The 26,543-nt window shown below is 62.3% G+C and overlaps 1 protein-coding gene across 5 annotated transcripts; it reads left to right on the forward strand.

The window, feature by feature from the left end:
- Positions 1-375: 375 nt before the first annotated feature.
- On the forward strand, positions 376-26,508 carry ITGB4 (integrin subunit beta 4). Of its 5 annotated transcripts, none has more exons than XM_053910613.2 (41): positions 376-611; positions 3,654-3,742; positions 4,909-4,991; positions 5,161-5,262; positions 5,406-5,610; positions 6,015-6,111; positions 6,292-6,463; positions 7,598-7,861; positions 8,223-8,312; positions 8,573-8,692; positions 8,876-9,040; positions 9,232-9,308; positions 9,840-10,042; positions 11,784-11,887; positions 11,999-12,097; positions 12,267-12,396; positions 12,692-12,814; positions 12,957-13,063; positions 13,670-13,703; positions 13,878-14,069; positions 14,341-14,444; positions 14,664-14,722; positions 14,805-14,828; positions 15,426-15,574; positions 15,667-15,846; positions 16,485-16,633; positions 18,700-18,904; positions 19,667-19,824; positions 20,239-20,419; positions 20,553-20,690; positions 21,321-21,503; positions 21,601-21,732; positions 22,886-23,116; positions 23,550-23,780; positions 23,920-24,078; positions 24,497-24,646; positions 25,116-25,304; positions 25,385-25,540; positions 25,624-25,788; positions 25,879-25,983; positions 26,089-26,508. In XM_053910613.2, the coding sequence occupies exons 2-41, from the start codon at positions 3,664-3,666 to the stop codon at positions 26,226-26,228; spliced, it is 5,634 nt and encodes a 1,877-aa protein (XP_053766588.1). In that variant the 5' UTR covers positions 376-611; positions 3,654-3,663; the 3' UTR covers positions 26,229-26,508. The 5 variants fall into 5 exon arrangements, with proteins under 5 accessions (XP_053766588.1, XP_053766590.1, XP_053766591.1 ...); XM_053910615.2 differs by having other exon boundaries at positions 377-611; positions 22,886-23,050; XM_053910616.2 differs by lacking the exon at positions 23,920-24,078 and having other exon boundaries at positions 380-611.
- The last annotated feature ends 35 nt before the right edge of the window (positions 26,509-26,543 follow it).

Below are 26,543 nucleotides of genomic sequence, written 5' to 3' on the forward strand. Positions count from 1 at the left end.
GGTTGCGTCGCTTGTCAGGGACCCGGTCCTTACCCTGATCGAGCTCTGGACACTCGTCGGGGTTGGGCGGTGGGGAGGGAGCCAGAGGGGACCCCGTGATGGCCCTTTCTGGGCCGGTCCCTCGCGCCGGCTTGGGCGGGAGGGAGGCGGTGCGCGCAGCCTTTGCCGTCGGCCAGCTCGGAGGCTCAGGGCCCAGGGTCTGGAGGACGGCGGACGGGGATCCGGGGCGGGGGCTAAGAGGCCACCCCTAGCTCAGGGCCGCCCGGCAACCGAGGCTGGAGCCCGGAGGCGTGGGGAGGCGCGGCGCCCGGGGCAGGACTGGAGCGAGAGGGGGCGGCTCCTCCCCTGGCCCCGCCGCCGTCGGTCGGGTCGCTGGGCCGGGCGCCGCGGGAGCCGCAGCCTTTTCCGGGGGGCGGGCCGCGCTCCTGCCCCAACAGGTGCGCACCGCGTGCAGGAATGCGGCCCGCCTGACTCACCAGCGCCTCCTTCCTACCTGCCGCCGCCCCATAAAGCGGTCCCTCCCCTCCCTGCCGCCCGCCCTCGGGACAGTCCGGCTCTCCGCGCGCCTGCCGCCCAGCCGCCGAGCGGAGCCCAGCGTGGGGAGGGCGGAGGTAGGTGCAGCCTCCGGCCTCGCAGGCGCGGGGGCACGGGCGCAGGGCGGGAAGGCAGTCGGGGGTCGCTGGGCCCACAGGGCTCGGGGCCCATTCCGGGACCTGGGAGAGAAAAGGAAGTGCCCACGCCCGCCTGGGCCGCTGTGCAGGGGAGTGGGTTGGGAGGGCTGGCGGGCAGGCTTTTGTTTCTCAGTTCTTCCCCTTCGGGCGCTGGCTCCTTCTGCCCATGCTGCCCCGGGCAGGTGCCAAGCCTGCCAGGGTGCGCTCAGGGGGCAGCGGGGGCAGAGGAATGGGGGGAGCTGCAAAAGCTTCTTGGCCATCAGACCTCCGACTAGGGGAAGGCGGGGGGGGGGGGGTGGCGGGGGAGCAGAGGCCTGTGTGTTGGGTGGGTGTGCAGGAGGAGTGGGCAGAAGCCAGCAGGCCTCCTGGGCTGGGCTGGGCCGGGCCCCTCCGGGTTTGCAAAGAAGGTGGAAGGAAAGACCCGTAGTGGAGGCAAAGGCCGTCCCTGTTGGCCTGGGCAGGGCCTGCTGTGTGTGGTGCGCAGCCCCGCTGGGGTCTGGGGAGTCCCTGACTCTCACTTTTTTAAAGATTTTACTTTTCTTTGGTGGGGGAGAGGGAGGGAGGGAGAAAAACATGGATCAGTTGCCTCTCGCACACCTCCATCTGGGAACCTGACCCACAACCCAGGCGTGTGCTAGTGTGGGAGTCAAACTAGTAACCTTTCCATTTACGGGACACGCCCAACCCACTGAGCCACTCCAGCAAGGGCCCCTGAACTCTCCTCGTGGCTAAGCAATGCCTGCCCTCCCCACAAAGTTGGTTCAGGACGTCCTTCCTCCAGGAAGCTCTCCAGACCTCATCCAACAGCCCCAGGGGGCTGTGCCCACCACTGTAACCTCCCACAGTGCCCCCTATCCCACTTTCTGGGCCACTGGGTGGCCCTCTGGCTGTGACTCTAGGTGGCTTCCTAAGGCAATGGCTGGGCTCCTCCTTCTCCCCTTTTGGCTTTGCCACACCCCGAGCCTGAGGCTTGGGTACAAGTGGCACAGCTGTTGCTGCCCCCAGCAGAGCTGGAAGTGAAGGCTGAGGGACCCTATCCTGGGGGCGGAGGGGAAAGAGGGCACTTGAGAGACAGCAGGGAAGGGGTGCCTGTCTCTTTGACCCTGATTTCCACGGTGGGGCCAGGAAATGAAGTGGGAGGGGACAGAGCTGTGGAGGGCAGGTGCACGCATGCTAAGCTGCTAAGCGGGTCCCATGGGTGGGAGGGAGGGGGGGTACGGCGCAAACTCTGAGCCTCTGCCCCTGTGGGTCTCGGCATGTGTCCCTGCACCCAACGTCCCTCGTGTGGACCGTCTGGGGGTGCTGCAGTGCGACACCCTTCAGGGTGGCCGCCACATACTTCTGGGATCTGGCTGGTACTTGAAAAGGCCCAGCAGCCCGAGGCGGGGGGCAAGGGGGCCTGGAGAGCGGCCCCACCCAGCCTGTTGTAGCCTAATCTGCCCAGAAGCCCACCATCCTGACTTTTATGTGAAACCTCGTTGTTCTTATTACTAAGGACTACCCTTAGAACTTTGTGAACACAAGTTGAGTCAAAGAAAACACTCCTAGTGCATCACTAGGGAAGCCCGCTTTCTCCAACCTGCCATCTTAGAGCCTCTGAGCTAACACAGAGGTTAAATGGGGGTTCCCGTCGAGACCCCCCATCTGCTGGCTGCAGGGCGGGGAGCCTGCAACCTGTGCCTTGTCTCCTCACCCAGGAAATGGGGATAATGCAGTGTCCCCCACTGGGTCCCTGGGCAGATTAAAACGGAGCCAGGTACATGAAGCTCTGGCCTCGTGCCCACTGTGTGCCCAGCCCATGGGCACAGCAGGGTGACTCAGAGCCTGCTGGGCCTCCAGTGCCCAAACCTGCACGCCTAATGGTGCCCCAGGGAGGCCTGAGTCGGCAGCCTGTCGTGCGGCCTGTGGGTGGGGTGCCTGTGCCCCACGGCTGCAGGAAAGTCACTTCCCTAAGGAGCCCCACTTCGGTGGCCCAGAGCTCCCTCACCCCAGCTGGCTCTGCCTGTGGAGGTGTTGGGGAAGCTAGTGGCCTCCTGGGGGCTGCACACGCAGTGGGGAGAGAGAGGCAACGCCTTCCTGCCCCCTCTACGGCCTTCCCAGCACTGTGGGGGCCTCCGCCCTCCGGAGCCTGGCCCTGCCCCACAAGCCCGGGACTGAGGAAGGGTCCAAGGAGTTGGGGGCAGTGGGCATGGCATGGTCTTACATCACTGGGGGGCTGGGAGCCAGGCCCACTGCTGCCCGTGGCTCTGCAGGCCTGGCAGCTCTGGCCAGTCCCTTCTCTTTCCGAGGCAGCAGACTGCCCATCTCTTAAAAGGCCTCGGGTGCCCAGGCCGGCCCTGCAAGCTGCTGAGGAGTTGAGAGGGGCTCCCGGGTGACAGGCACAGGGCGTGTTGCGGGGGGATGCAGGTCGGGATGCAGGCTGGCTCTGGGCTGACTTTTGAAAGGTTGAATGACTCTGGGGCCTTGAAAACTCAAGTGTGGGGCAGGCAGAGGTGGGTTTAGGGCAGGGAACCCCACCACTGGTGGGCCAGGAAGTCACTGAAGAACCTGGCCGAGGAAAGCCCCAGGCAGTGGGAGGGGCCCCTCTCCTCCTGGCGGCATCACCCTCAACAGAGGATAAGTGGCCCAGGACAGAGAGGGGGCAGCAAGGCACCACTCCTGACTCCCGCCCACTGGGGTCTGAAAGGCTCAGGGCCCCAGCGCAGATGCCTGGCACCAGACAAGCTCGGAGCCCAGAGTCCTCCAAGGCAAGAGGGCGGGGGCATCCCTGGGCAGTGGGCAGGCCTGCAGGGCATCTAGCCACTGCAGGGATGGGGCAGGGACCCCGGGCCCTGCCACTCCCAGGCCAGGTGGCCTGGGGCAGCACTGAAGTTCTCAGCGCCTCTGGGTGCACCCCTGTGCAGTGGGAACAGCAGCCTCCCCTGCCGAGCGCCCACAGGGGCCCAGGGAGGGTCCTGTGCGTGAATTGCTGCTATTGTGCAGGAGGAAGAGGATGGCGGGGCCGCGTGCCAGCCCGTGGGCCAGGCTGCTGCTGGTAGCCCTGCTGAGCGCCAGCTTCTCTGGGGACATGGGTGAGTCTGCACCCCCCGCTGTACCCCTCTTGGTGGGCACTGCCCTCACACGAGGCCTCTCACGGGGTGTCTCGCCCAGACACTCCCTCAGCCATTCAACAAACCAACCGCTGCACACGGTGAGGGCTGAGGAGCCGTGAGCACGAGCCATGTAGCTTAAGAACACGGGTGGGGAAGACTCAGTCTGGAAGAGAGAGAAGCTGCCCACTCAGAGGATAGAGGCCCTCGCAGGATGTGCTGAGGCCTCGAAATCGGAGGAGAGACCGGTAACTCATCATCCCCTGCTCTCCGAGGGCCAGCACTCAGCTGGTGGCTGGAGCCTGCCCCTACCCATGACGTTGGAAACTGGGCCTGTGGGGAAGCCACGCTGATAGGTGACGTAAGCCACGGGGCAATATGCATACCTTTGAGACTGTCAACGTCAGGGCTTCCCTGCCTCCCAGATCCATTGTTGTTTTTTTTTAATTTACTTTGAGAGAGAAGGGAAAGGAGGGAGAGAAATATCAATGCATGGCTGTCTCTCTTGCGCCCCCTACTGGGGACATGGCCCACCACCCAGGCATGTGCCCTAACTGGGAATCAAACCGTGCCTTTCGGTTCGAAGGCCGGCACTCAGTCCACTGGGCCACACTGGCCAGGGCGCCTGAGCCATCGTTAAACACTGACAGCGTGCCATTGCCTGGGGCCTGGGAGACACCCGCTGCGCACACTGGATGCACACAGCAGACCCTTACTGTGGTTTTAACTGAATAGAACAGAAGGGAATTCCAGGAGTTTTACCTCATTCATTTGCTAACGACCTACTGTGTGCCAGGCCTTGGGCCAGGTAGTGGGGACACAGCAATAAGCAAGACAGACACATTCCCTTTGTCCTGGAGGAGAGGGTGAGGAAGATGGCCAGGGTGTCCCCACCAGCAAACAGGCCAGCACCTGTTTCAGCCCCTACCACCCTTCCCTCTGGAGTCAAGTGGAAAGTTCTGGGCTGGAGCCCAAGGGCTGCCCGTTCCTAGCCGTGCTGCCTGGGCAGACCACGGCTCCCTGGCTGGCCTCCATTGCCTCCCCCGTGCACTGGGGAGGGAAGCCCGCCTCCCAAGCGAGGCTGCAGGTGGGGCTGGGCCTGAGGTCGGCGAGGCCCAGCTCAGTGGCCTGCTCGCTCCCCCGTCCAGCCAACCGCTGCAAGAAGGCCCAGGTGAAGACCTGCACCGAGTGCATCCGTGTGGGCAAGGACTGCGCCTACTGCACCGACGAGGTGAGCTGCTGCCCGCCGGCCGAGCCGGGGCCCCATCCTCAGCCTGGCCTCCTGCCAGGCGGGTCGGGGAGGACAGGCAAGGGTCAGGAAACTGAGGGGAAATGAAGCCGGGGTTGGGACAGCCTGGGGACAGGCACTGCGCCCCCTGACCCCATCTCCTTCCCTCCAGACGTTCCTTGAACGGCGCTGCAACACCCAGGCAGAGCTGCTGGCTGCGGGCTGCCGGCTGGAGAGCGTGGTGGTCATGGAGAGCAGCTTCGAGATTACAGAGGTACCTGCAGCAGGGGTCCAGGGAGCTGGGGCCTCCGTGCTCAAGGCTGGCTGTGTAGGGGCATCTCCTGTGTCCCCGGCTGGCCAGAGAGGCTCCCCACTGGAGTGACCCTCCAGCCAGCTGTCCCTCTCCCCTGGCCGCAGGAGACCGAGATCGACACCACCCTGCACCGCAGCCAGGTGACCCCCCAGGCGCTGCGGGTCCGCCTGCGGCCGGGCGAGGAGCAGCACTTTGAGCTGAAGGTGTTCGAGCCGCTGGAGAGCCCCGTGGACCTGTACATCCTCATGGACTTCTCCAACTCCATGTCCGACGATCTGAACAACCTCAAACAGATGGGCGAGCACCTGGGTACGGCGGGGCCAGCGTGGAAGACGGGGACGCAGGGGACAGGCGGGTGACCTCACCCAGCTGACTGCACACCTGCTCGGGAGGCCGGGGCTCAGGACAGCCGCACCCACCCCACAAGGAAGGATGGGACATAGGAACTGTCCCCAGAGCTCTCCACATCATCAGGGGAGCGTCCTCAGGGTTTGGGACTTCAGAGAAGGCCGCCTTCTCCAATGTGCTCCGTGCAGGACTCTTGTCCCCCGAGTCCCATTTCCTTCATCTGTAAATGGGGACAAGGGCTATTGGGAGCATGCAGAGTGCCCCCAGAAGTCATTCTCCCTCTTCTTCCGGAGCAGCCCTGGCCCCCTGTGTTGGTGCAGGGGGTGCTGGGGCTCAGTGGCCCTCTTTTTCCTGTTGACATCCAGCCGAGGTCCTGAGGAGCCTCACCAGAGACTACACTATTGGATTTGGCAAGTTTGTGGACAAAGTCAGCGTCCCTCAGACGGACATGAGACCGGAGAAGTGAGTGACTGAGTGGGCAGGAGTCCTGGCCAAGCACCCTGCCTCCTCCTCTCCACCCAGGGGTTCCACGCCTTCCGGCTGAAAGGAGTCAAGGGGGTGGCGTCCCAGAGAAGGTGGGCACAGGAGAGAATGTGGGGCCTTCTTTCCCTGACTCTCTGTCCCCCTCCTGCCTCTGCCCAGGCTGAAGGAGCCCTGGCCCAACAGCGACCCCCCCTTCTCCTTCAAGAACGTCATCAGACTGACCCAAGATGTGGATGAGTTCCGGAATAAACTGCAGGAAGAGCGGATCTCAGGCAACCTGGATGCCCCCGAAGGTGGTTTTGACGCCATCCTGCAGACGGCCGTGTGTACTGTGAGTTCCAGGGAGGGTCCTGCCGGCCTGGAAGAGGGCTCTGCTTCTCTGTGAGGGCAGGAACTGCCCACTGGCCCGCTCTGGGGCCAGGCAGACCCCTTCAATTCCCATCTAGATTTAGATGTGCTGGGAGCCACGGTCCCTCAGCCTGAGCAGGCACAGCCTGCTTTTGCATTGGCCAGCGAGGCAGGCATGAGTCCTGGAGTTCAGGAATCTTCCATGACCTGAGGCCAGCCTCCCACCCAATCTCCTCGCTAATGCCAGCCTTCGACTTGGGTGGGCAGCTGAAGAAGGCACTTGTTTTTATGTGCCCATCAGATTTTTCCACTTTGAAAATAACATACCCCATGTAACAGACGGTTTAGAAAACAAAGAACAGAAATTTCCCGTGACCTCCCACCAGCAGACAGGCAGCTGCTGATACCCCGCCAGCATATTTGGGCCCCTTCGCCTTATTTTATAGGGCTGGAATCAGTGTGCTTCTAACGGGAACTTACTTTTTTTTTCCACTCGATGCATTTTCTCTTTTGTCATACAGTTGTCATTGTCGTCCCTCACATTATCTAACCAGGTGCCACGCGCTGCTGTGCCCATTTTTAAAAGATTTTATGTATTTATTTTTAGAGAGGGGAAGGAGGGAGAAAGAGAGAGAAACATCAGTGTGTGGTTGCTTCTTGTGCGCCCCCTGCTGGGGACGTGGCCCACACTCAGGCATGTTGTGCCTTGACTGGGAATCGAACTGGTAACTCTTTGGTTCACAGGCTGGCACTCAATCCACTGAGCCACACCAGCCCCTGCTGTACCCATTTTAACTGGCCTTTTTCATTATTTAATTTTGCATGGGGACATTTTCCTACGCAGCTGAAACATTCTGGAGGGTGGCTGAGACCTTGGGGGTCAGCCAAACCTGGTTCAGGTCGTGTGTGGTGCCCACTGTGTGTGCAGACCTGTGCCCACTTCCTGGTCCCCGTCACTGGTTTCTGTTTCCCACGTGGTCACTCAGGTGCTGCCGGTCACGTGCATCATTCACAGCAGCACGCTATTCATCCTGTGGCCTCTGTCATACCTGCCCCTGCAACAAGTGTCCCCAGCAGGCAGCCTGCTCGATGGGCACCCCCTCCTTGCTCTCCCCAGAGGGACATCGGCTGGCGCCCGGACAGCACCCACCTGCTGGTGTTCTCCACTGAGTCGGCCTTCCACTACGAGGCCGACGGCGCCAACGTGCTGGCCGGCATCTTGAAGCGGAATGACGAGGAGTGCCATCTGGATGCCACGGGCACCTACACCCAGTACAAGACTCAGGACTACCCCTCCGTGCCCACCCTGGTGCGCCTGCTGGGCAAGCACAACATTATCCCCATCTTCGCCGTCACCAACTACTCCTACAGCTACTACGAGGTGTGTGGGGGTGGCCTGGGGCCTCAGTGGGCGGGCGGGGGAGGAGGGCGAGGGGTGGGCGTCCACAAAACTTCTCAGACATCCCTCCCCACCCCCTTGCCCTCCACCCCTTACTCCCTCCCTCCCCCAAACTGTCAGCACCTCCAGAATGTGCCCTGGTGGGGCAAGGAGGGCATGTGCCCATCCCCAACCCAGGTCCCAGATAGGTGGGGGCTAAGAGGGCAGACTCTGGAATACACCAGCAGGTCCCAGGCCTCAGCGCCCCCTTCTGGTAAGGCGGGGTAACCCTGAGCTGTGGCTTGGATTTGGCGAGATGATCCTGGTCGTGGCTGAGCCCTGGGCCTGGCGCTGTCTCCTGCAGAAGCTGCACACGTATTTCCCCGTGTCCTCGCTGGGCGTGCTGCAGGAGGACTCGTCCAACATCGTGGAGCTGCTGCGGAAGGCCTTCGACGTGAGCAGCAGCGCTGGCTCGAACCCGAGTCCTTCTGGGGCAGGGATGGAAGGAGGCTGAATGGGCAAAGGGTGTCTCCAGTCTGGGCTGAGAAATAGGATAGGCCAGTGAGGAAGGGCCCTGGGGAGCCCACCGAGGGCTCTGCTACCTTGCCCCAACCCACCACCCCAGTCCTCTATGCAGGTGGGGGTGGAGCACAGCCAGGCCCAAGTGGGCGAGCCCAGGCACCCCCAGACCACTGATCCTTGGCCCTCCTTCAGAACATTCGCTCCAACCTGGACATCCGGGCCCTGGACATCCCCCGTGGCCTGCGGACTGAGGTCACCAGTAAGATCCCGAAGACGAAGTCTGGGTCCTTCCACATCCGGCGAGGAGAAGTGGTGCGCTTCCGCAGGGCAGGGGGACAGGCGCTGTCATTGCCGACGTCCCGTGCCTGTGCCCGCCAGGGGCACGCCTTCGGCCCCGAGGAAGGGCGGGCGGGGAGCTGGGCGTCTCGGGCATAACTGCCTGGCCCCGCACCGTGTCTGGCCGGGCCTGCCTCGGCTGACAGTAGGTCTCTGCAGGGCACCTACCAAGTTCAGCTCCGGGCCACTGAGGACGTGAATGGGATGCATGTGTGCCAGCTGCCAGAACATGACAAGAAGGGCCACATCCATCTGAAGCCTTCCTTCTCCGATGGCCTCAGGATGGACGCAGAAATCATCTGCGATGTGTGCTCCTGTGAGCTGGTACGAGGGAGGGATGTGGCCCCCAGGGCGGGAGGGAGGAGCTGAGCCAACAGCCCCAAGCTCCCAGTTGGAAGCAGAGCCTCCTGTGGCCACACCTCCTTGGAGGGGTGCCCTGAGGGGCACAGGCAGCAGGCACATCTGGGGGCCTTGGCTCCTTCCCCACGCACCCCACCTGCACGATCTCATTCTAGCAAAAAGAAGCAGAGTCACCTTACTGCAGCGGCCACGGGGACTTCATGTGCGGACACTGTGTGTGCCACGAGGGCTGGTGAGTGCAGAGCACCCAGGATGCCAGTGGGGCCCCGACGCCAGGTCCCAATGGGTGCCTGGCTGGGAGAGGGGCACGCCCCGTGGGTAGGTGGGTCCAGTCCAAAGCACTCGGAAACGCATAGACAGATAGGATGTGTCTGGAGAGACACGCAAGAACCAGGACCACAGGGGCCGGCAGGGCGTGGGGGCCGGGCACCGGGGCACGGGCACGGGAGGAGACTGGCTTTTTGCACCATAGCTTGGTCTTCTGAGCCGTGTGCACGCTTTGCCTCATCAGAAATGAGCTCCTAAGTGAAGGGCAGTAGGCCTTCGAAAGCTTCAAGTCACTGAGCAAGTCTTTTCTTGAGGAAGGGGCCCAGGGGTGTGGTCCTGGGGACTAAGGTTTGCGTCAGCTCAGCCACGGCTGTCCGTTGATGTGACTGGGACCCCCACGGCCCTCTCGGGCCTCAGCTCGCTCGCTCACCCGTGTAGACAGCAGGAGCCCCGGCCTTGGCCCCGGCTGGGGGGAATTGACTGGCTCCACCCCCAGGAGTGGCAAGACCTGCAGCTGCTCCACGGGCTCCCAGAGCGACACACTTCCCTGCCTGCGGGAGGGAGAGGACAAGCCCTGCTCGGGCCGAGGCGAGTGCCAGTGCGGGCGCTGTGTGTGCTACGGGGACGGCCGCTACGAGGGCCACTTCTGCGAGTATGACAACTTCCAGTGTCCACGCACCTCCGGGGTCCTCTGCAACGGTGAGCTCAGCAGCCTGGTGGTGGGTCTTCCTTCCGGACCCGAGCTGGGAGTCAGAACCCCCAAGCCCTGGCCCAGCCCTCCTCCAGACTCCCTGAGCGCCTCTCAGCCTGCACCTCTCTCCCCCTCTATGAACTTGACGCCCAAGGCCGGTGGGACATTCCTCTTGTGTTTAAGACCCTGACTTCCCTGCGGCCCCCTAGCCCATGCCCACCTCCCCTCCCCACTCTCCCACCTCCTCACGATGGGTACCACCCAGCTCAACCGCAGTGGTTGCTGATATGCGTCATGGACATCTTTCCTCTCTTGGAAGATGCCACGTTGCTAGCAGGCGTGGCCTGGAGTTACGCATCCTCTATGGCCCCACGGGCCCTAATGCAGTGTGGCCAAGGCCATGGGTGTATAGTCTGGCCCAAGCTTTGGAGCTGGGTGGGGTTGCAGAACCCAGACAGGTGCCACATGGAAGGACTAAATGGTTGAATGAAGGAAGAAGAGTGAAAATCCAATTCATCAAATACTTATTAAGCCCCAAATGTATACGTGCCAAATGTCAAGCTACCTTCTTGTCCGTTCTTGCTCTGTCCATCCAGAGCGTGCTCAGAGAAATGGGAGGGGAACCTGGACACGGGGAAGGCAGCGCTGGGAGACAGGAGGCGAGGGAGACAGTGCTGGGGAAGGAGGCGAGGCCAGGGTGCAGGAGTTTGGCTTCAGGTCCAAGGTGGCTCCAGGTCTGGTCTAGTCCCAACTTTTCCTTAAAGCACCAGAAGATATATGTTCCTCAGCGTTATAAGCCGTATGGCCTCTGTCACAACTACTCAGCTCTGCCACTATAACAGAAAGCAACTAGGCCCCGGCTGGTGTGGCTCAGTGGACTGAGCGCCAGCCTGAGAACGGAAAGGTGGCTGGTTCGATTCCCGTTCAGGGCACATATGTGGGCTGTGGGCCGTGGGCCAGGTCCCCAGTTGGGGGCGTGAGAGAGGCAATAGATGGATGTGTCTCTCACACATCGTTGTTTCTCTCCCTCTCTTTCTGCCTCCCTTCCCCTCTCTCCAAAAAGAAAAACAATCTTAAATAAAGGAAGTGGGGTGGGTGGAGAAAAAAAATAGAAAGCAGCTATGGACAGTACATCAGATGAGTGCAGCTGTGTTCCGATAAAACTTTTGCAAAAACAGTTATTGACGCGGATTGGCCTGCAGGCCAATGTCAATCAACCCTTCTTCTAGTCTGAGGATGTTGGACTTTTTTATCCTTTGGGCAGAAGAGAGTCATTCCAGGTTTTGATTTCATTTTCTAGCTCTCTGCATGTTGACCTGTGTCCAGACACCTTGCTAAACTCACAAAATCTAAACATTTATCTGTACATTCTTCTTGCTGTTTTATGCCAACGTTCCTGATACTTGCAAGTAATGACAGTTTTATTTCTTCCTTTCCAACATTCTGTGCATCCTTTCTTTTTCTTACCTTATTGCATTGGCCAAGACTCATTAGCGGTTCTTAAACAGGGGAGCACACAATTGGATTTGTGTTTTGGGACAGTCACTCTAGCTGCAGAGTGGAAAGTAGGGAGTGGGGTGGACGAAGGAAAGGCAATTCCAGGAAAGCGAGGAAGGGAGGCTCTACACCTGGCTGGAGACCTCCTCGTTCTCAAGGCTCGGCTCCCACAGGTCCTGTCCTCCCTGGCAGGTGGGCAGCCTGGACTGCAGGTGTGAGCGAGCTCTGCTCTCCCTCCCCTCCTCTCTGCAGACCGGGGACGCTGCTCCATGGGCCAGTGTGTGTGTGAGCCGGGCTGGACAGGTCCGAGCTGCGACTGTCCCCTCAGCAATGCCACCTGCATCGACAGCAACGGGGTAGGCCTGGGCATGAGGCAGGCAGTGTGGGGTGGTAGAGGGGCCCCATCAGGACCACCCACCCTCTCAGGCAGGGGTGGGGTGCAGCTGGCTCACTGGCACCTCCTCCAGGGCATCTGTAACGGGCGTGGCCACTGTGAGTGTGGCCGCTGCCACTGCAACCAGCAGTCCCTCTACACAGACAGCATCTGCGAGATCAACTACTCAGCGGTAAGGCCAGGATCGCTGGGGTGTCGGCACGGGGACTGGGCACAGGGCGGAGTGGGCAGGAGGGGCTGCGCCTGGTGCTGCAGGAGCGGGACAAGGGCTTGAGATCAGGGGAGTGGGCCTGGCAGAGGCCTGCCCAGCACAGGGTCCGCTGGCCCCCCTCTCCCACCAGGTGCGGCTGGGGCTCTGCGAGGACCTGCGCTCCTGCGTGCAGTGCCAGGCCTGGGGCACCGGCGAGAAGAAGGGTCGCATGTGCGAGGAGTGCCGCTTCAAGGTCAAGATGGTGGATGAGCTTAAGAAAGGTATGGGGCGGGGCTGAGGATGAGGGGTGCTGTGAGCCCAGGCAAGGGGACCTTCCATGGGGTCGGAAGTGTCACTTATCCGGGCAGGAGAATAGAGCTGGGCAGGGGGCTTGAAATCTAACTTGAGGAAGCAGGGGCACCGATTTGCAGACTTGGATGCTCCTGGTCAGGGCAGGGCCCCATCGCCGTGCCAGAGGACTGGCTTCCTGCCCTGGGGTGGACGGGGTGGGCCCCAGAGCAGGCGACACCTCAGAGGGGCTGGGGCGCCCTGCTGACTGCCTGCCTGTGGCTGCAGCGGAGGAGGTGGTAGAGTTCTGCTCCTTCCGGGACGAGGATGACGACTGCAACTACAGCTACACCGTGGAGGGCGATGGCAGCCCCGGGCCCAACAGCACCGTCCTGGTGCACAAGAAGAAGGGTGAGCTGGCAGCGGGCAGCCCGGGGGGGGGGGGGGGGGGGGCGGGGGCGGGGGGGGGGGGGGAGCATGGCCCGTCAGACCTGGGGCCACCAATGAGCACTGCCCTCCTCCCCTTCCTCCTCCCCTTCCTCTCTCCCCCCAGACTGCCCTCCCAGCTCCTTCTGGTGGCTCATCCCTCTGCTCATCTTCCTCCTGCTACTCCTGGCGCTGCTGCTGCTGCTCTGCTGGAAGTACTGTGCCTGCTGCAAGGTGACAGCTCCCCCAGGGTCCCCCCCAGGCCCCCAGGGTCCTCATAGGTGGCAGAGGCCAGGCGAACCCAGGTGTTCTGCTCAGCTCTAGCGCCCTCCCCACGCCAGTCCCTCGCCTCTGCCAACCCTGAGCAGCTGGATGCCTGGGAGTGCCTGCCCCGGGCCAATGGGGGAGGAAGGGCCCGCCCACCAGGAGCTGTCAGTGTGCGGTACAGAGAGAAGGAGCTCTGCGGTCAAGTGCGTGCGATTGCTCAGGACTTCCGCAGCACCTCGAAGAGCCCTCGCTCTCCTTGTGTGCACAGTGACACCCTGAGTGGGGTGTGGGGGTGGTTCGGTGCTTCCCAAATGGCTTTGACCACAGAGCCTTCACAGAGGGCCTCGCATGGCCAGGGCCCCATGGCACAGACCTGGGAAACCCTCCGCCCCCATCACCCTCTGCACCCCCATGTGCCCCACGTCTAGGTCCCTGCACCGGCATGGGTGTCCTGGTGTCTGGGGGAGGCCCTTCGGCCCCTCAGGACCATTGCTGTGGGTGGGGGTGGTGGCTGTAGGGGTTTACCTGGTCTGGGCAGCTATCCCAGTTCTCACCCACCCCCTTGTCCCCTAGGCCTGCCTGGCACTTCTCCCGTGCTGCAACCGAGGTACGGGCCCGGCGCCAGCAGGGGCGGTGGGGCTCTGACCACCCGGTGACCCAGTGGGGTGGAGGGGCAGTGAGGGCAAGCCTCGAACAGAGGAGGGAGGCCTGGGGCTCCGCTGAAGGGCTGTGGCTGCGAGGGCCTGGGGAGGGACCTCATACTGAAAACCCTGCCCCGAAGGTCACATGGTGGGCTTCAAGGAGGACCACTACATGCTGCGGGAAAACCTGATGGCCTCGGACCACCTGGACACGCCCATGCTGCGCAACGGGAACTTCAAGGGGATCGACAGGGTCCGCTGGAAGGTCACCAACAACGTTCAGCGGCCTGGCTTTGCCACGCACTCCGCCAGCACCAACCCCACGGAGCTGGGTGAGGGCAGGGCTGGGTGCCTCGGCTCCCTGCTGCGCCCTGGGCGCCTGGGGCACGTCCCCTGCCGTTCCCGGGTGTGGGATCACCCTATTTCTGTTTCCTCTGGGTATTGGGTGCAGGCACAGGCCGGCACCTCCTCCCTTCTTGGTGGAGCCACAGGCCTCAGACCCCCAGCAGGTGGGGGCCCCCATCCCAGCGTGGCTCCTGGAGGTGGCTTCTGCGGTGCCTGCCGTGCAGGGGACTCACGACCCCCATCCCTGCCTGCCCCTAGTGCCCTATGGGCTGTCCCTGCGCCTCGCCCGCCTTTGCACCGAGAATCTGCTGAAGCCCGAAACGCGAGAGTGTGACCAGCTGCGCCAGGAGGTGGAGGAGAACGTAAGGCCGCCGGCCTCCCCAGGCGTGGGCATGAGCCAGGGTGCGGGGGAACCACGGGGGGAGCCATGTTCCTGGTGTGGGGTCACCCCGGGGTCCCCTTGAATGTTTCCTCAAGGGGACGAGGTTCCTAGCCATCCCTGAGAGGTCCCCTGGGCCTGGGTGGCTCTGGGTGGAGGCCTGCCTAGGGCCCCAACCTCACGGCCCCCCCTTGCCCGGCAGCTGAACGAGGTGTACAGGCAGATCCCGGGCTCGCACAAGCTCCAGCAGACTAAGTTCCGGTGCGTCCTGGGTGCCCAGGGCTGGGTGGGGGAACTGCCCCAGGGACCGTCTGGCTCACGGTCCCCGCTTTGTCCCCCACAGGCAGCAGCCCAACGCTGGGAAGAAGTGAGTTGAGAACACGGTGGGACACCCCCAGCCCCAGCCACCTGCCCATCTGCCCCCTACACCGCACCCTGCCCCACTTCCATCCCACAGGAAGGGAAGGCTGTGTGTGTCTGTCATGGGTTAGGACCTTCATTCAAGAAACCCTGAAGGGAAGCCCTCGCTATGAGCCAGCCCCGTAGAAACAGGCGGGCCACAGGGAACCAAAGGGACCACCCAGGACCAGGTGGCCCCATGCCAACCAAGGCTAAGAGAGGTCATGTCACTTGCCCAATGTTACCCGGCTATTAAGAGATAGGACAAGGATTTGAACCCAGGCTTTGGCGCCTACACCCTGAGCATCTCCACTGCCCTGCGCCTCCTGGGCGGGAGCAGCCCCATTTCACAGATGAGGTTGCTGAGGCCCAGAGGCCCTGCGGCTTGGCGGAGGCCACAGGGTGAGACAGGGTCGGGGGGCCAGCATGTGCCCCCGTGACTGTTGGGTCCTGAAGAACCTGCACTTTTTTTGCTGCCCCATATCTTGTCCCTTGGTGGGGAGTGGACAGGCAGGAGGTGTGCACAGGGACAAGCGCTGATGCCTTCCCCCCGCCCCTCCCCCAGGCAAGACCACACCATTGTGGACACAGTGCTGATGGCGCCCCGCTCCGCCAAGCAGTCCCTGCTGAAGCTGACAGAGAAGCACGTAGCCCAGGGGGCCTTCCATGAGCTCAAGGTGGCCCCCGGCTACTACACCCTCACTGCGGACCAGGGTGAGTGGGCAGGCTCCCCCAGTGGCTCCCTGCCACCTCCAAGCCCAGTGTGGCCCCATCCCACATCTGACCACTCCCCAACACTCACCCAGACGCCCGGGGCATGGTGGAGTTCCAGGAGGGCGTGGAGCTGGTAGATGTCCGGGTGCCCCTCTTCATCCGGCCTGAGGACGACGACCAGAAGCAGCTGATGCTGGAGGCCATCAATGTGCCCGTGGGCACTGCCACCCTTGGCCGACGCCTGGTGAACATCACCGTCATCAAAGAGCAAGGTCGGTCAGGGAGTGGGGAGCCAGGGGCAAGAAGGGGGCCCGAGGCCCCTTGTGTGTGAGTGGAAGGGAGGCCTGGTTGTGTGGCCCAGAAGGTCACTTAACCTCTGTGAGCCTCAGTCTCACCATCTGTAAAATGGGCTGCAGACTCATATGGGGAATGTGGCTGGGCAGCTGTGCGCGGAGTGTCTGTCACAATCACAGAATAGTGGGCCCTCCTTGTCCAGCCACATCCCTCCCCCGTTCTCTCCCTGTGGCCTTTGCCTGAGGGAAATGAATGGGCCTGCCTAGGACGCCAGGACACCAGAGCAGGGAGGGACTGGGGCCTCATTCTGCCCAAGCCAACCTAGGGCTGGGCGATGACGCTTTGCCCCACCAACAGCCAGGCCACCTTCCCCACCTGCTCTGCGGACTCAGGGCCTCGCCTCTAGCTGTACCCCCACCAGGCCCCCTTCCTTAGCTCTGACCCTTCCGGCGTCCTCAACTTCTTCTGGAAAAGTTTTCCACCCCTTCCTCTGTCCTCCCCAGAGAGTGGTGCGGGTGGGGGCAACAGGCAGCCTGGGCTTGCTGGGCCAGAGGTAGGGTGGGCGTTGACAAGGTACCTAGGCTAGGACCCTCTGACTGTCCCGGGTCCCTTGCAGCCACCGGGATAGTGTCCTTTGAGCAGTCTGAGTACTTGGTCAGTGGCGGGGAGCCCGTGGCCCGCATCCCCGTCGTCCGACGCATCCTGGACAACGGAAAATCCCAGGTCACCTACCGCACACAGGACAGCACGGCGCAGGGCAAGCGGGTGAGTCTCCGACGCTGCAGCATTGCGGGCACGTCCCAGGGGCCTGGTGGGAGCAGGGCATGGCAGCTGCCTGGGTCCCTGGGTGCTGGGGCGGGGCCTGGCTGGCCTTCCACGAACATGTCCGCCTGCTCCTGCCACCTCGCAGCAGCAACGTCTGATTCACCCAAAGTGCCGGTGATGCTCTGCCAGGGACACATCCAGACCATTGGCGTCCCCTTCCCAACAAACCTTTCATAGAGAAATGGACTCCCCGCCTGCCCCAGGCCAGGGGCTTTGGGCTTCTGGAAGTGAGGTCGCAGCCCTCCTGTCCCTGGGCAGACCCCCCCAGGGCTGTCACTACCCAGTGGGCCCTTCCAGGGCCGATCCTCCAGAGTGACCTTTCAGGGCAGGCTGTGACATGCGTGGGCCGCTGTGCCCTTGATCTCTGGGCCCCAGTGTGAGGGGCAGCCAGATCCAGGTGGTGGACGTGCCTGGTTTGGCTGACAGATTTGTTTGTTTTCCTGGGTTAATTACCAACATTTAAAATCTAAAAATATTCCAATCAAAAATTAAATCCAAGAGCAGTAAAATCCAGCTGTCCTGGGCCCACAGGCCCACTCAGCAGCAAGGGAGCATGTACTCAGCGAGCCCAGTGGCCCGGCCACACCCGAACCTTCTTTTTCCTGGTAGGAACGGTTTTCTTTACTGACTCAATGCCCCCAACAGAAGTGCCAAAGGAGAATTTGTAGGTCCAGAAATTTCACAGAACAGGCCATTATTTACAAGAGATTCTGGCTACCCTATTAGGCTTTTATTAAAAAATGCTTTGGTATGTAGCAATTTTTTTAAAGCATTTTTGTTACTTCCCAACTTTTTATTTTGGAAAGCCTCAAACCTACTGACAAATGGAAAAACTAATAAAATTAGCACCTATTTACCCTTCGCATAAATCCACCCCACCAGCTGTTAACATTTGCTTTCTCCCTGCGGAGACCTAGGTACACATGCGTGGTGCAGACACAGGTGTATCTACAGTTCTGTGTCTCTGTCTCTGACTGTAGACAGACAGGGAGAGAAAGTCGCCTGTTTAGTTCTTTTCGTTGAATTCTTCAAAGCTGTAGACTTCAGGGAGACCCGCAACAGCTCTCCAGGCACCTGCTAAGAACAAGGTCATTCTGCAAAACGACGACATAATGACCGATTGTAGGAAACTCCGCAGGACACTGGTCCTCCCAGGGCTCACCTGCCCAGGTGTGCCCTTGACTGCTCCTTCCCCAGACCAGGAGCCAAAGACCCAGCATCACACTTTGCTGCTGGGTGTCTTTAGGCTCCTTTGATTTAGAGCTATTCCCCAGCCTTGTCTTTCATGACTCTGACATCTTTCAAGTGTCGCCTCCCTCAGCCCACGTCAGTTGTCTTGCAGGTGACTCCTGCTTTTTTTGCACTTGCTGCTTCAATTTCTGGGAGTGGTAGCATTTGAATTTGCCGGGTGTGCACGGAGTGGGCCTGACTAGCTGCGTTTGGAATTGAAATGTTGGTTTAGAGCGCCACCTGGTGGTCGCACGTGAGGCTTGCCCCCCATTTCAATTGATTTGAGGTGTGCACGTGGGGCACTTAGGAAAGCTCTGGGGTACTGAAGGTAGAAAGCTGGAGCTGATGGAAGCACCCCACTTAAGAGGCAGGACCGGGGTGCCGGCAGGGTCCTAGATTTCAGAGGCACAGTGCAGAGGCCCTGAAAACCCTAGCGCCTCAGGAACGAGAGCCTGCCTGTGTGGGGATCTCTGGAGCTGCCCCGCATCTGTCTCTCTGCGTGCCTTGGTCAAATCCTGGCTCTGTCACAGCTACCTGTGCGAACTCGGGCACCCTTCTTCACCTCTGGGCGCCTCAGTTCCTCATCTGTAAAATGGGACCATAATATCTCTACCCCACACTACTGTTTGTATTATTTCTAGAGGAACACAGAGGAGGTGCCATATGAACTTGAGCCGTTTTGTGCCCATGTGGCACAGTCTGTATGAGATGGTCTCCAGTATCCACAAGGTCGGGGTGGAGTGTGCGGCCTGGTCTGACCCCCTTCCCTCTCCCAGGACTACATCCCCACGGAGGGCGAGCTGCTGTTCCAGCCTGGGGAGACGTGGAAGGAGATACAGGTGAAGCTCCTGGACTTGCAAGAGATGGACTCCCTCCTGCGGGGCCACCAGGTCCGCCGCTTCCACATCCAACTCAGCAACCCCAAGTTTGGGGCCCGCCTGGGCCAGCCCCACTCAACCACTGTCATCATCGGGGACCGAGGTGGGCAGAGCCTGGGGTCAGCTTAAGCAGGAGGGGAGGGAAGGCTGGCACCCTCTCCACGAAGGCTGACAGTCTTAGCGAGTACAAATAAGGACACCCAGTTAAAGGCCCGTTTGGATAAGATTTGCAGTATAAGTACGGCTCACGCAATATTTGGGATGTTTATTTGAAACTCCGATTTATTCAGGCGCCCTGCATTTTCTCTGGCACCCCTACTCTCAGCCAGAGAGGCTGGGGCCACATGGCCGCCGGCCTGCTGTGGGCGCTGTGGATCTGACCATAGGCCAACTGAGCTCTTTGACTTCCGACTCGGTTTCAGTGAAAATGCAGCTGTTCCCAGTGGGGGAGGGGTGAGACGGTTAGTTCTGATGGGTCCTTAGCCTCCAGTCTGTGAGTGCACCCCCAGAGGAGGCTTGTGAAAAGATGGGAGAGGAGGGGGACAGGGTGGGGAGAGGAGCAAATGTCCTCATGTGGAACATTCCCTTCGCTGCCAAGGGGAAAAAAGGGGCAGACGATCTCCCTCCTCCTCCTCATTCCTCCCGAGACCCTCCTGGGTTCTCCACCAAGCGTGGCAGGATACCTCTGCAGCACCCGGGAGGGCGCCAGCAGGGAAAGGCTGGGCCGGGCAGGTGTCAGTTGACTGCAGTGGGGTGTTTCACTGGGCCTCCTGTGCCCCCTGGTGGTGAGAGTGGGTTCCTGCCCCCCCCCCCCAAAGATGAGTTGTCTGAGCTGGCTGCCTGGCCCTGACTTCTCCCACTACAGATGACCTGGAGCAGAACTTCAAGGGCCAGACCCTGTCAAGGCTCCCAGGCCCTCACAGTGACCTGGGTGCCCCACAGAACCCCAATGCCAAAGCTGCGGGGTCCCGGAAGATCCACTTCAACTGGCTGCCCCCTTCTGGCACACCAACAGGGTATAGGGTAAGGTGGACTGGGGGGTGGGAGAAGGGGGTGGAGGGGCAAGGAGGGAGGTGGATGTTGAGACCTGGCAATCACTGCAGAGGTGGCTTCCCAAGGCCAGAGGACCCTGAGGGGGAGCAGAGGGCACAGTTGGCCCCAGTGGCGGAGCCTGAGTGGACAGGAAACGCCCACCTTTGCCCAGGGAGCTTTTCAGATGTTTGCCCTCCTTCCTGCACTGCGACCCCTCCCCCCCCACCTGGCAGACACCCCCGCTCCGTCCCAGCCCTGCTGTGTGAGCCTGGCAGGTCACTCAACCTCTCCAGAGCCTTGCTATCTCATTGTTGCAAAGGGGACAACAGGGAAGGAGGCCAATGGAGGGACACAAGGCCCTGGCACTCGCCGTCCCCCACTGACCACCCCCTCCCCGGGGAGCAGGTGAAGTACTGGATCCAGGGTGACTCGGAGGCCGAAGCCCACCTGCTGGACAGCAAGGTGCCCTCGGTGGAGCTCACCAACTTGTACCCGTACTGTGACTATGAGATGAAGGTGTGTGCCTACGGAGCACAGGGCGAGGGCCCCTACAGCGCCCCGGTGTCCTGTCGCACCCACCAGGAAGGTGAGGCCTCGCCGTGGCCATCTGCCATCCCCGATCCCTGAGACCTGGGTGCCCAGCCCTGCCCCCACCTCCCAGAACCCCCGCCCTCTCTCCGTCACTGACGCTCTCTTCCTGCCCACCCCCCACCCCCCAGTACCCAGTGAGCCAGGGCGCCTGGCTTTCAACGTCGTCTCCTCTACTGTGACCCAGCTGAGCTGGGCCGAGCCTGCCGAGACCAATGGGGAGATCACAGCCTACGAGGTCTGCTACGGCCTGGTCAACGAGGACAACAGTAAGGGCCTGGACCACGCCTCCTGCCCCCAGGGGTGGCAGCCACGGAAGGGGAGGCGGCAAAGGTTGGGAGGGAGGCCACAGTGCCCAGCTCAGTGGGTGAGCCCCTCTGTCGTCTTGTCTGAGGTATCATTAGGCTCTCGGTCAAGTTGAGGTCAGGTTGCATTCCAAGGCCAGGCCCAGAAGGTCCCAGGGCTGGAGGGGACGGAAGGCCTGAGATTGGACACGGATGGGGGGCTCACAGGTAGGGCTGCCTTCCCACACAGGCAACCAGAGTGGCTCGTTTTTACACTGTTCTCTTAGGGCCAGAGTAGAGTTGTCAGGTTTAGCAAATAAAAACACAGGACACCCAGACTCTCAGATTTTCAGACAGTGGGGCCCACTCGAGTCTAGTTCTGACTCTGCCGCTTCACTCAGTGATGAGCCCTTTGGAGAGTTGGTGACGCTTCTCTAAACCGGCCACGCCCAGGTTCTAAGGCTTGGCAGGTGCGCTGCAGGAGTTCGGCAGCTGCTCACCCCCGGCCTTGCTCCGCGAGCCCCTGGGTGATGTTCAGGTCCTGCTATGGCAGAGGCAGGGCAGGGGCCAGGCTGGGCACCGGGTGACCCCTCTGAAGGGCTCTCCCTGCCCCAGGACCCATCGGACCCATGAAGAAGGTGCTGGTGGATAGCCCCAAGAAGCGGATGCTGCTCATTGAGAACCTGAGGGAGTCCCAGCCGTACCGCTACACCGTGAAAGCGCGCAACGGGGCAGGCTGGGGGCCCGAGCGGGAGGCCATCATCAACCTGGCCACCCAGCCCAAGCGGCCCATGTCCAGTGAGTGGTGGGCGGGGAGGCTTGGGGCAGACGGCAGTGGGGGGGGGGGCAGGAGGCCAAGGTTGGGGCCGTGGCTCACCCTCTCCCTCCCGTGCAGTCCCCATCATCCCTGACATCCCCATCGTGGATGCCCAGAGTGGGGGAGACTATGAAAGCTTCCTCATGTACAGCGATGACGTGCTCCGCTCCCCGGCTGGCAGCCAGAGGCCCAGTGTCTCCGACGACACAGGTGAGAAGGCTGGGACCCCAGAGACTTAGTGGGGGTCCTGCATAGAGGGTGGGGCTGTCACTGGTGTCCAGAGGACAGAGGGTCCAGTGACTGCTGGGCATGAATGTCAAAACTGAAAATGCTCTCTCAGGCCCAGAGGAGTAATGGCAGAGCCGATGGTTTGGTAGGCACAGAGGGGCAAAGCCCGCATGGCACATAAGCAGTTGTGCGCTCCTGTGCGTGAGGACAGAGAGACGGACATGTGCTGGGGTGGGGCGGGGGGGGAGATGCAGACGCTCACAGGCTCCTGCCAGTGGTGCCGCATGGAGGCGCAGCTTGGCCACCGAAAGACTCTCCAGCTGTGGCAGGACACTCAGGACGGGGCTAAGAGGGAGAAGGGGGCACGGCCCAGGCGCCCCGGAGCAGCGCCTTGCCCTGAGCCCTTCCCTCCTTGACTCCCTGCACACTGTCACGCAGAGAGCCCTGGGCTGGGACTCCTGGCTCCTCGGTTTTGGCTTCTGGCTCCACTGTGGGAATTCAGATGAGTCCCTCACCCTCTCTGTGCCTCAGCTTTCTGATCTGTAAAATGAGACACCGGTCACACAATGCCAGGGGTGAAAATCCTCTCGGATCTGTCTTTTCTTTCATCCGGGTCCCTGCCTCAGGGCCCAGTGAACTTGTACTTGGCCTAACGGGGCTGAGCTCAGGCTTGAGGAACCTGAGCCTGGGGTTCTTGAAGGTTTTGGGGTCTGGGGTAAAGAGGCGCTGGTATGACTCAGCCGGCCCAGCTCAGCTGCTACTGACACTACTTGTGGACACTGTGGCTTCTGGAACTGTCCCCGGGAGGCTGGCAAAGAGCAGATCATCACCACCACCACCCCCCATACAGACAGGAAACTGAGGCTCAGAGCAGAGAGCCCTCACAGCTGGCGACAAAGCCAGGGCTACCCTGGTCTCCGGGCTGGTCCAGGGGTTTTCCTCACCAGCTGCCACCCGGAGAGGTCTTCCGCGCTCGGGCTACGGTCCCTGCAGTGCACCCCTTCCACCCCACCTGGATCCCAAAGAGCCCGAGGACCGCTCACGTCGCGGCGTCGCCGCTCCCCGCGCTGCTGGGATCCCCTCGCAGCCTCCCGCGCCCACCGGCGGTGCCAATGCGCCCTTCGTTGTTCCCAAGGCGCCAGCTGGAAGTTCGAGCCCCTGCTCGGGGAGGAGCTGGACCTGCGGCGCGTCACGTGGCGGCTGCCCCCGGAGCTCATCCCGCGCCTGTCGGCCAGCAGCGGGCGCTCCTCCGACGCCGCGGAGCCGCCCCACAGGCCCCCGGACGACGGCGCCGAAGGGGGTGCGGGGGCGGCAGTGGGGGCGGGCAGCGGCTCGGCTCGCGGCGTCACGCCGGGGCTCCCCGGAGGTGACCGGGCCTGCCTGGCACGCCCCGACCCCGCACCCACCTAGGCTCACTGGTTTGCTGCCTCAGGGACCCAGCCTGCGCTCCCTGGGGCCAGGCTGCCCAGTCAGGCTCCCTGCCCTGTTAGGGGCTGAGCAATGGCATGGGGGCCGACCCCCAGAGCCAAAGGACCCCCCAGGGCAGGCGCTTGAGCTCTCCCCAAAGCAGGGCTGACGGTGCCTAGTGGCATTCCACCTGGCCAGAGGATGGTCCTCTGTGGTCCCTTGTGCTCTGTGGTCCCTTGCGCTCCTCAAGGAACATTGGGCCTCTGTCCCTGTGGGCCAAGGGAGGCTGGCTGTATTTATGCCAAGGCCTCCAGAGGGGAGGTAACCCCGGAATTCCCAGGGCCCCAAGATCTGGTGCTGGCCTGTCCAAGTGACCCAGCTCTCCCCCGCAGATCACCTGGTAAATGGGCGGATGGACTTTGCCTTCCCGGGCAGTGCCAACTCCCTGCACAGGATGACCACAGCCAACGCCGCCTATGGCACCCACCTGAGCCCGCACCTGTCTCACCGAGTGCTGAGCACGTCCTCCACCCTCACGAGGGACTACCACTCGCTGACCCGCACGGAACACTCTGGCACACTGCCCAGGGACTACTCCACACTCACGTCCCTGTCCTCAAACAGTGAGTGCCCGCCCACCCTCCCCCCCCCCCCTCCTCTCTTCCAGCTCCTGGGACAGGCTGCTGGCCTGCTGGCCTCCCGGCCCATCCTCCAGCACACACCCACTTCCTGCCCCCTCACGCCTGTCTTGTCCCACCCTAGACCTCCCTCCCATCTTTGAAGACGGGAGGAGCAGGCTTCCGCTGTCCTGGAGTTTGGGGTCCTGGAGTCGGGCTCAGAGGAAGGGGGTGCCCCCCTCCAGGGACTCGCCAGACTCTATAATCCTGGCTGGGCAGCCAGCAGCGCCCTCTCGGGGCCCAGGTAGTACAGGGTGGCCATCCTGCCTGTCCGCTGCCCTGCTCCATCTGTCATCCATGGCCCATTCCAGTCACTGCTCATGACCGCTGCCTTCCCCTCCATTCCATCCGCATCTGTGCTGATGCCTAACAGCCTCTGCCTTCCCACGGGTGCTGGGCTGGGACTGGGGTGGCGGGGCCAAGCCAGCTGAGGGGCGGGCTCCTGGCCGAGAGGGTGCTCGCTCTCTCTTGGCTTGGGCAGGGCCCGCACCCTGAGGACAGTGGGAGGTGCTGGGTAGCCCAGACAGGCTGTTGCAGGATGAGCGAGCTGCTCGGCCAGCAGTCAGTGTAGATGCTGCAGCTGTGGGGGAGTCAGGGGTTGAACTAGGACTCCTGCCCAGGGACCCCCCTGACCCAGGCTGATTGTGGCCTCCTGTCTCCAGGCTCCCGCTTGGCTGCTGGTGTGCCCAACACACCCACCCGCCTGGTGTTCTCAGCCCTGGGCCCCACGTCTCTGAAAGTGAGCTGGCAGGAGCCGCAGTGTGAGCAGGCGCTGCAGGGCTACAGTGTGGAGTACCAGCTGCTGAATGGCGGTGAGGCCCAGCCGTGGGGACGTGCCCCACGTTGCGACCCCCAGGGGCAGCTGGCTGTGGCAGGAATCCCTTGAACACGAATGTCCCCACGATGCCTTTCTGAGAGGGCCACACTGCCCCGCCTCGCCCCTCCCTCTGAAGTCCTCATCCACGCCCCTGGACTCTCTGGGTTATGCCCTATGCAGCCTCACTAGCCTTGGGACCCAGGGCCTCTGCTGGCCTAGGAGACGCCTTTGCAGGAATTGGGGGGTGGCACTTCTCTGGGCAAACACAATCAGAGGCAGAACCTGGGCTCATCCGAAGCCAGAACGTCAGCGGGACACCAGGCCCCACTCATCCCACACATAGTGCACAGCCTGAAACCGGACAGCCCACCCTGGGTGGGTGGTGCCCAGGTGTTTGGCGCAAGCCACGGGAAGAGTGAGGCTGGGAGCAGGAATAAAGCCACCCCCCCATGCGCCCCCTGCAGGCGAGCTGCACCAGCTCAGCATCCCCAGCCCCAGCCAGACCTCTGTGGTGGTGGAGGACCTGCTGCCCAATCACTCGTACGCGTTCCGCGTGAGGGCCCGCAGCCAGGGCGGCTGGGGCCCAGAGCGCGAGGGTGTCATCACCATCGAGTCGCAGGTGCACCCTCAGAGCCCACTCTGCCCCCTGCCAGGTGAGTTGCCTCCCCACCCCACCCCACCCCCACAGCTGCCCCCACCACCTCCACTGACCCTGTCCCTTGGCTGCCCCCAGGCTCCGCCTTCACTTTGAGCACGCCCAGTGCCCCAGGCCCACTGGTGTTCACAGCCCTGAGTCCGGACTCCCTGCAGCTGAGCTGGGAGCGGCCTCGCAGGCCCGATGGGGACATCCTGGGCTACCTGGTGACCTGCGAGATGGCCCACGGAGGAGGTGCTGCCCGCCCCAGGGTCAGGGGTGGCCAGGGGAAGGGTGGAGGCGGAGCCACAGGGGCTAAAAGCATCTTCCCTGCCCAGAGCCCGCCACCACGTTCCTGGTGGATGGCGACAGCCCTGAGAGCAGGCTGACGGTGCCGGGCCTCAGCGAGAACGTGCCCTACAAGTTCAAGGTGCAGGCCAAGACCACCCAAGGCTTTGGGCCGGAGCGCGAGGGTATCATCACTATTGAGTCCCAGGATGGAGGTAGGGCAACTACCCCTTTGCTACCACCCCCCTTTTCTCTGGCCACACCTTCTCACACCACCAGCTGAGTGGCTCCTCTGCCCTCTCTAGGCCCCTTCCCACAGCTGGGCAGCCACTCCGGGCTCTACCAGCACCCACTGGCAGGCGAGTACAGCAGCATCACCACCGCCCACACCAACGAGCCCTTCCTCCTGGGTGAGTAGCCGGAGGGGTGCTCCTGGCTCCCCTGGGGCAGCATGACACTACCAGAGAAAGAAGACAAGGACCCAGACAGGGTCCTTTAACACCTCTCCCCTGCAGATGGACTAACCCTGGGGTCCCAGCGCCTGGAAGCAGGTGGCTCCCTCACCCGGCATGTGACACAGGAGTTTGTGAGCCGCACGCTGACCACCAGCGGGACCCTCAGCAGCCAGGTGGACCAGCAGTTCTTCCAGACCTGAGCTCCCCACCCCAGCCCAGCTCTGTCCAGAACCCGGGCCCCCGCTGCCTGCTCCCCTCGCCTCAGCTACACGTTCTTAGACCCCTGGTGGCCCCACCCACCTGCATGCTGATCACAGGGCCAATGCCTCTGGGGGCAGGCGTCCTCTGGGAGGCCTGAAGGGGACCTCCTGGCTGCCCGTCCACCCCACCCAAGCACGTCTGTAACCAAAAAGCTGGGACCAGCATGACAAGGACCCAGCTTTGTTCTGCACTTAATACAAGATTTTGCTATCGCTTGGCCCCCACCCTGTCCGTTCTTCCAGGGCCACCCAGAG

This window comes from Desmodus rotundus, chromosome 9 (genome assembly GCF_022682495.2).
Source record: "Desmodus rotundus isolate HL8 chromosome 9, HLdesRot8A.1, whole genome shotgun sequence".
Taxonomy (NCBI): domain Eukaryota; kingdom Metazoa; phylum Chordata; class Mammalia; order Chiroptera; family Phyllostomidae; genus Desmodus; species Desmodus rotundus.

Bases quoted from the DNA above. Each gene is read 5' to 3' on its own strand.
- ITGB4 (XM_053910613.2), top strand. From the start codon at position 3,664: ATGGCGGGGCCGCGTGCCAGCCCGTGGGCCAGGCTGCTGCTGGTAGCC. The intron at 14,070-14,340 runs GTGAGGGCAGGG...GCCTGCCCCTAG, and splicing joins CACCAACCCCACGGAGCTGG to TGCCCTATGGGCTGTCCCTG. The intron at 25,789-25,878 runs GTAGGGCAACTA...TGCCCTCTCTAG, and splicing joins TATTGAGTCCCAGGATGGAG to GCCCCTTCCCACAGCTGGGC.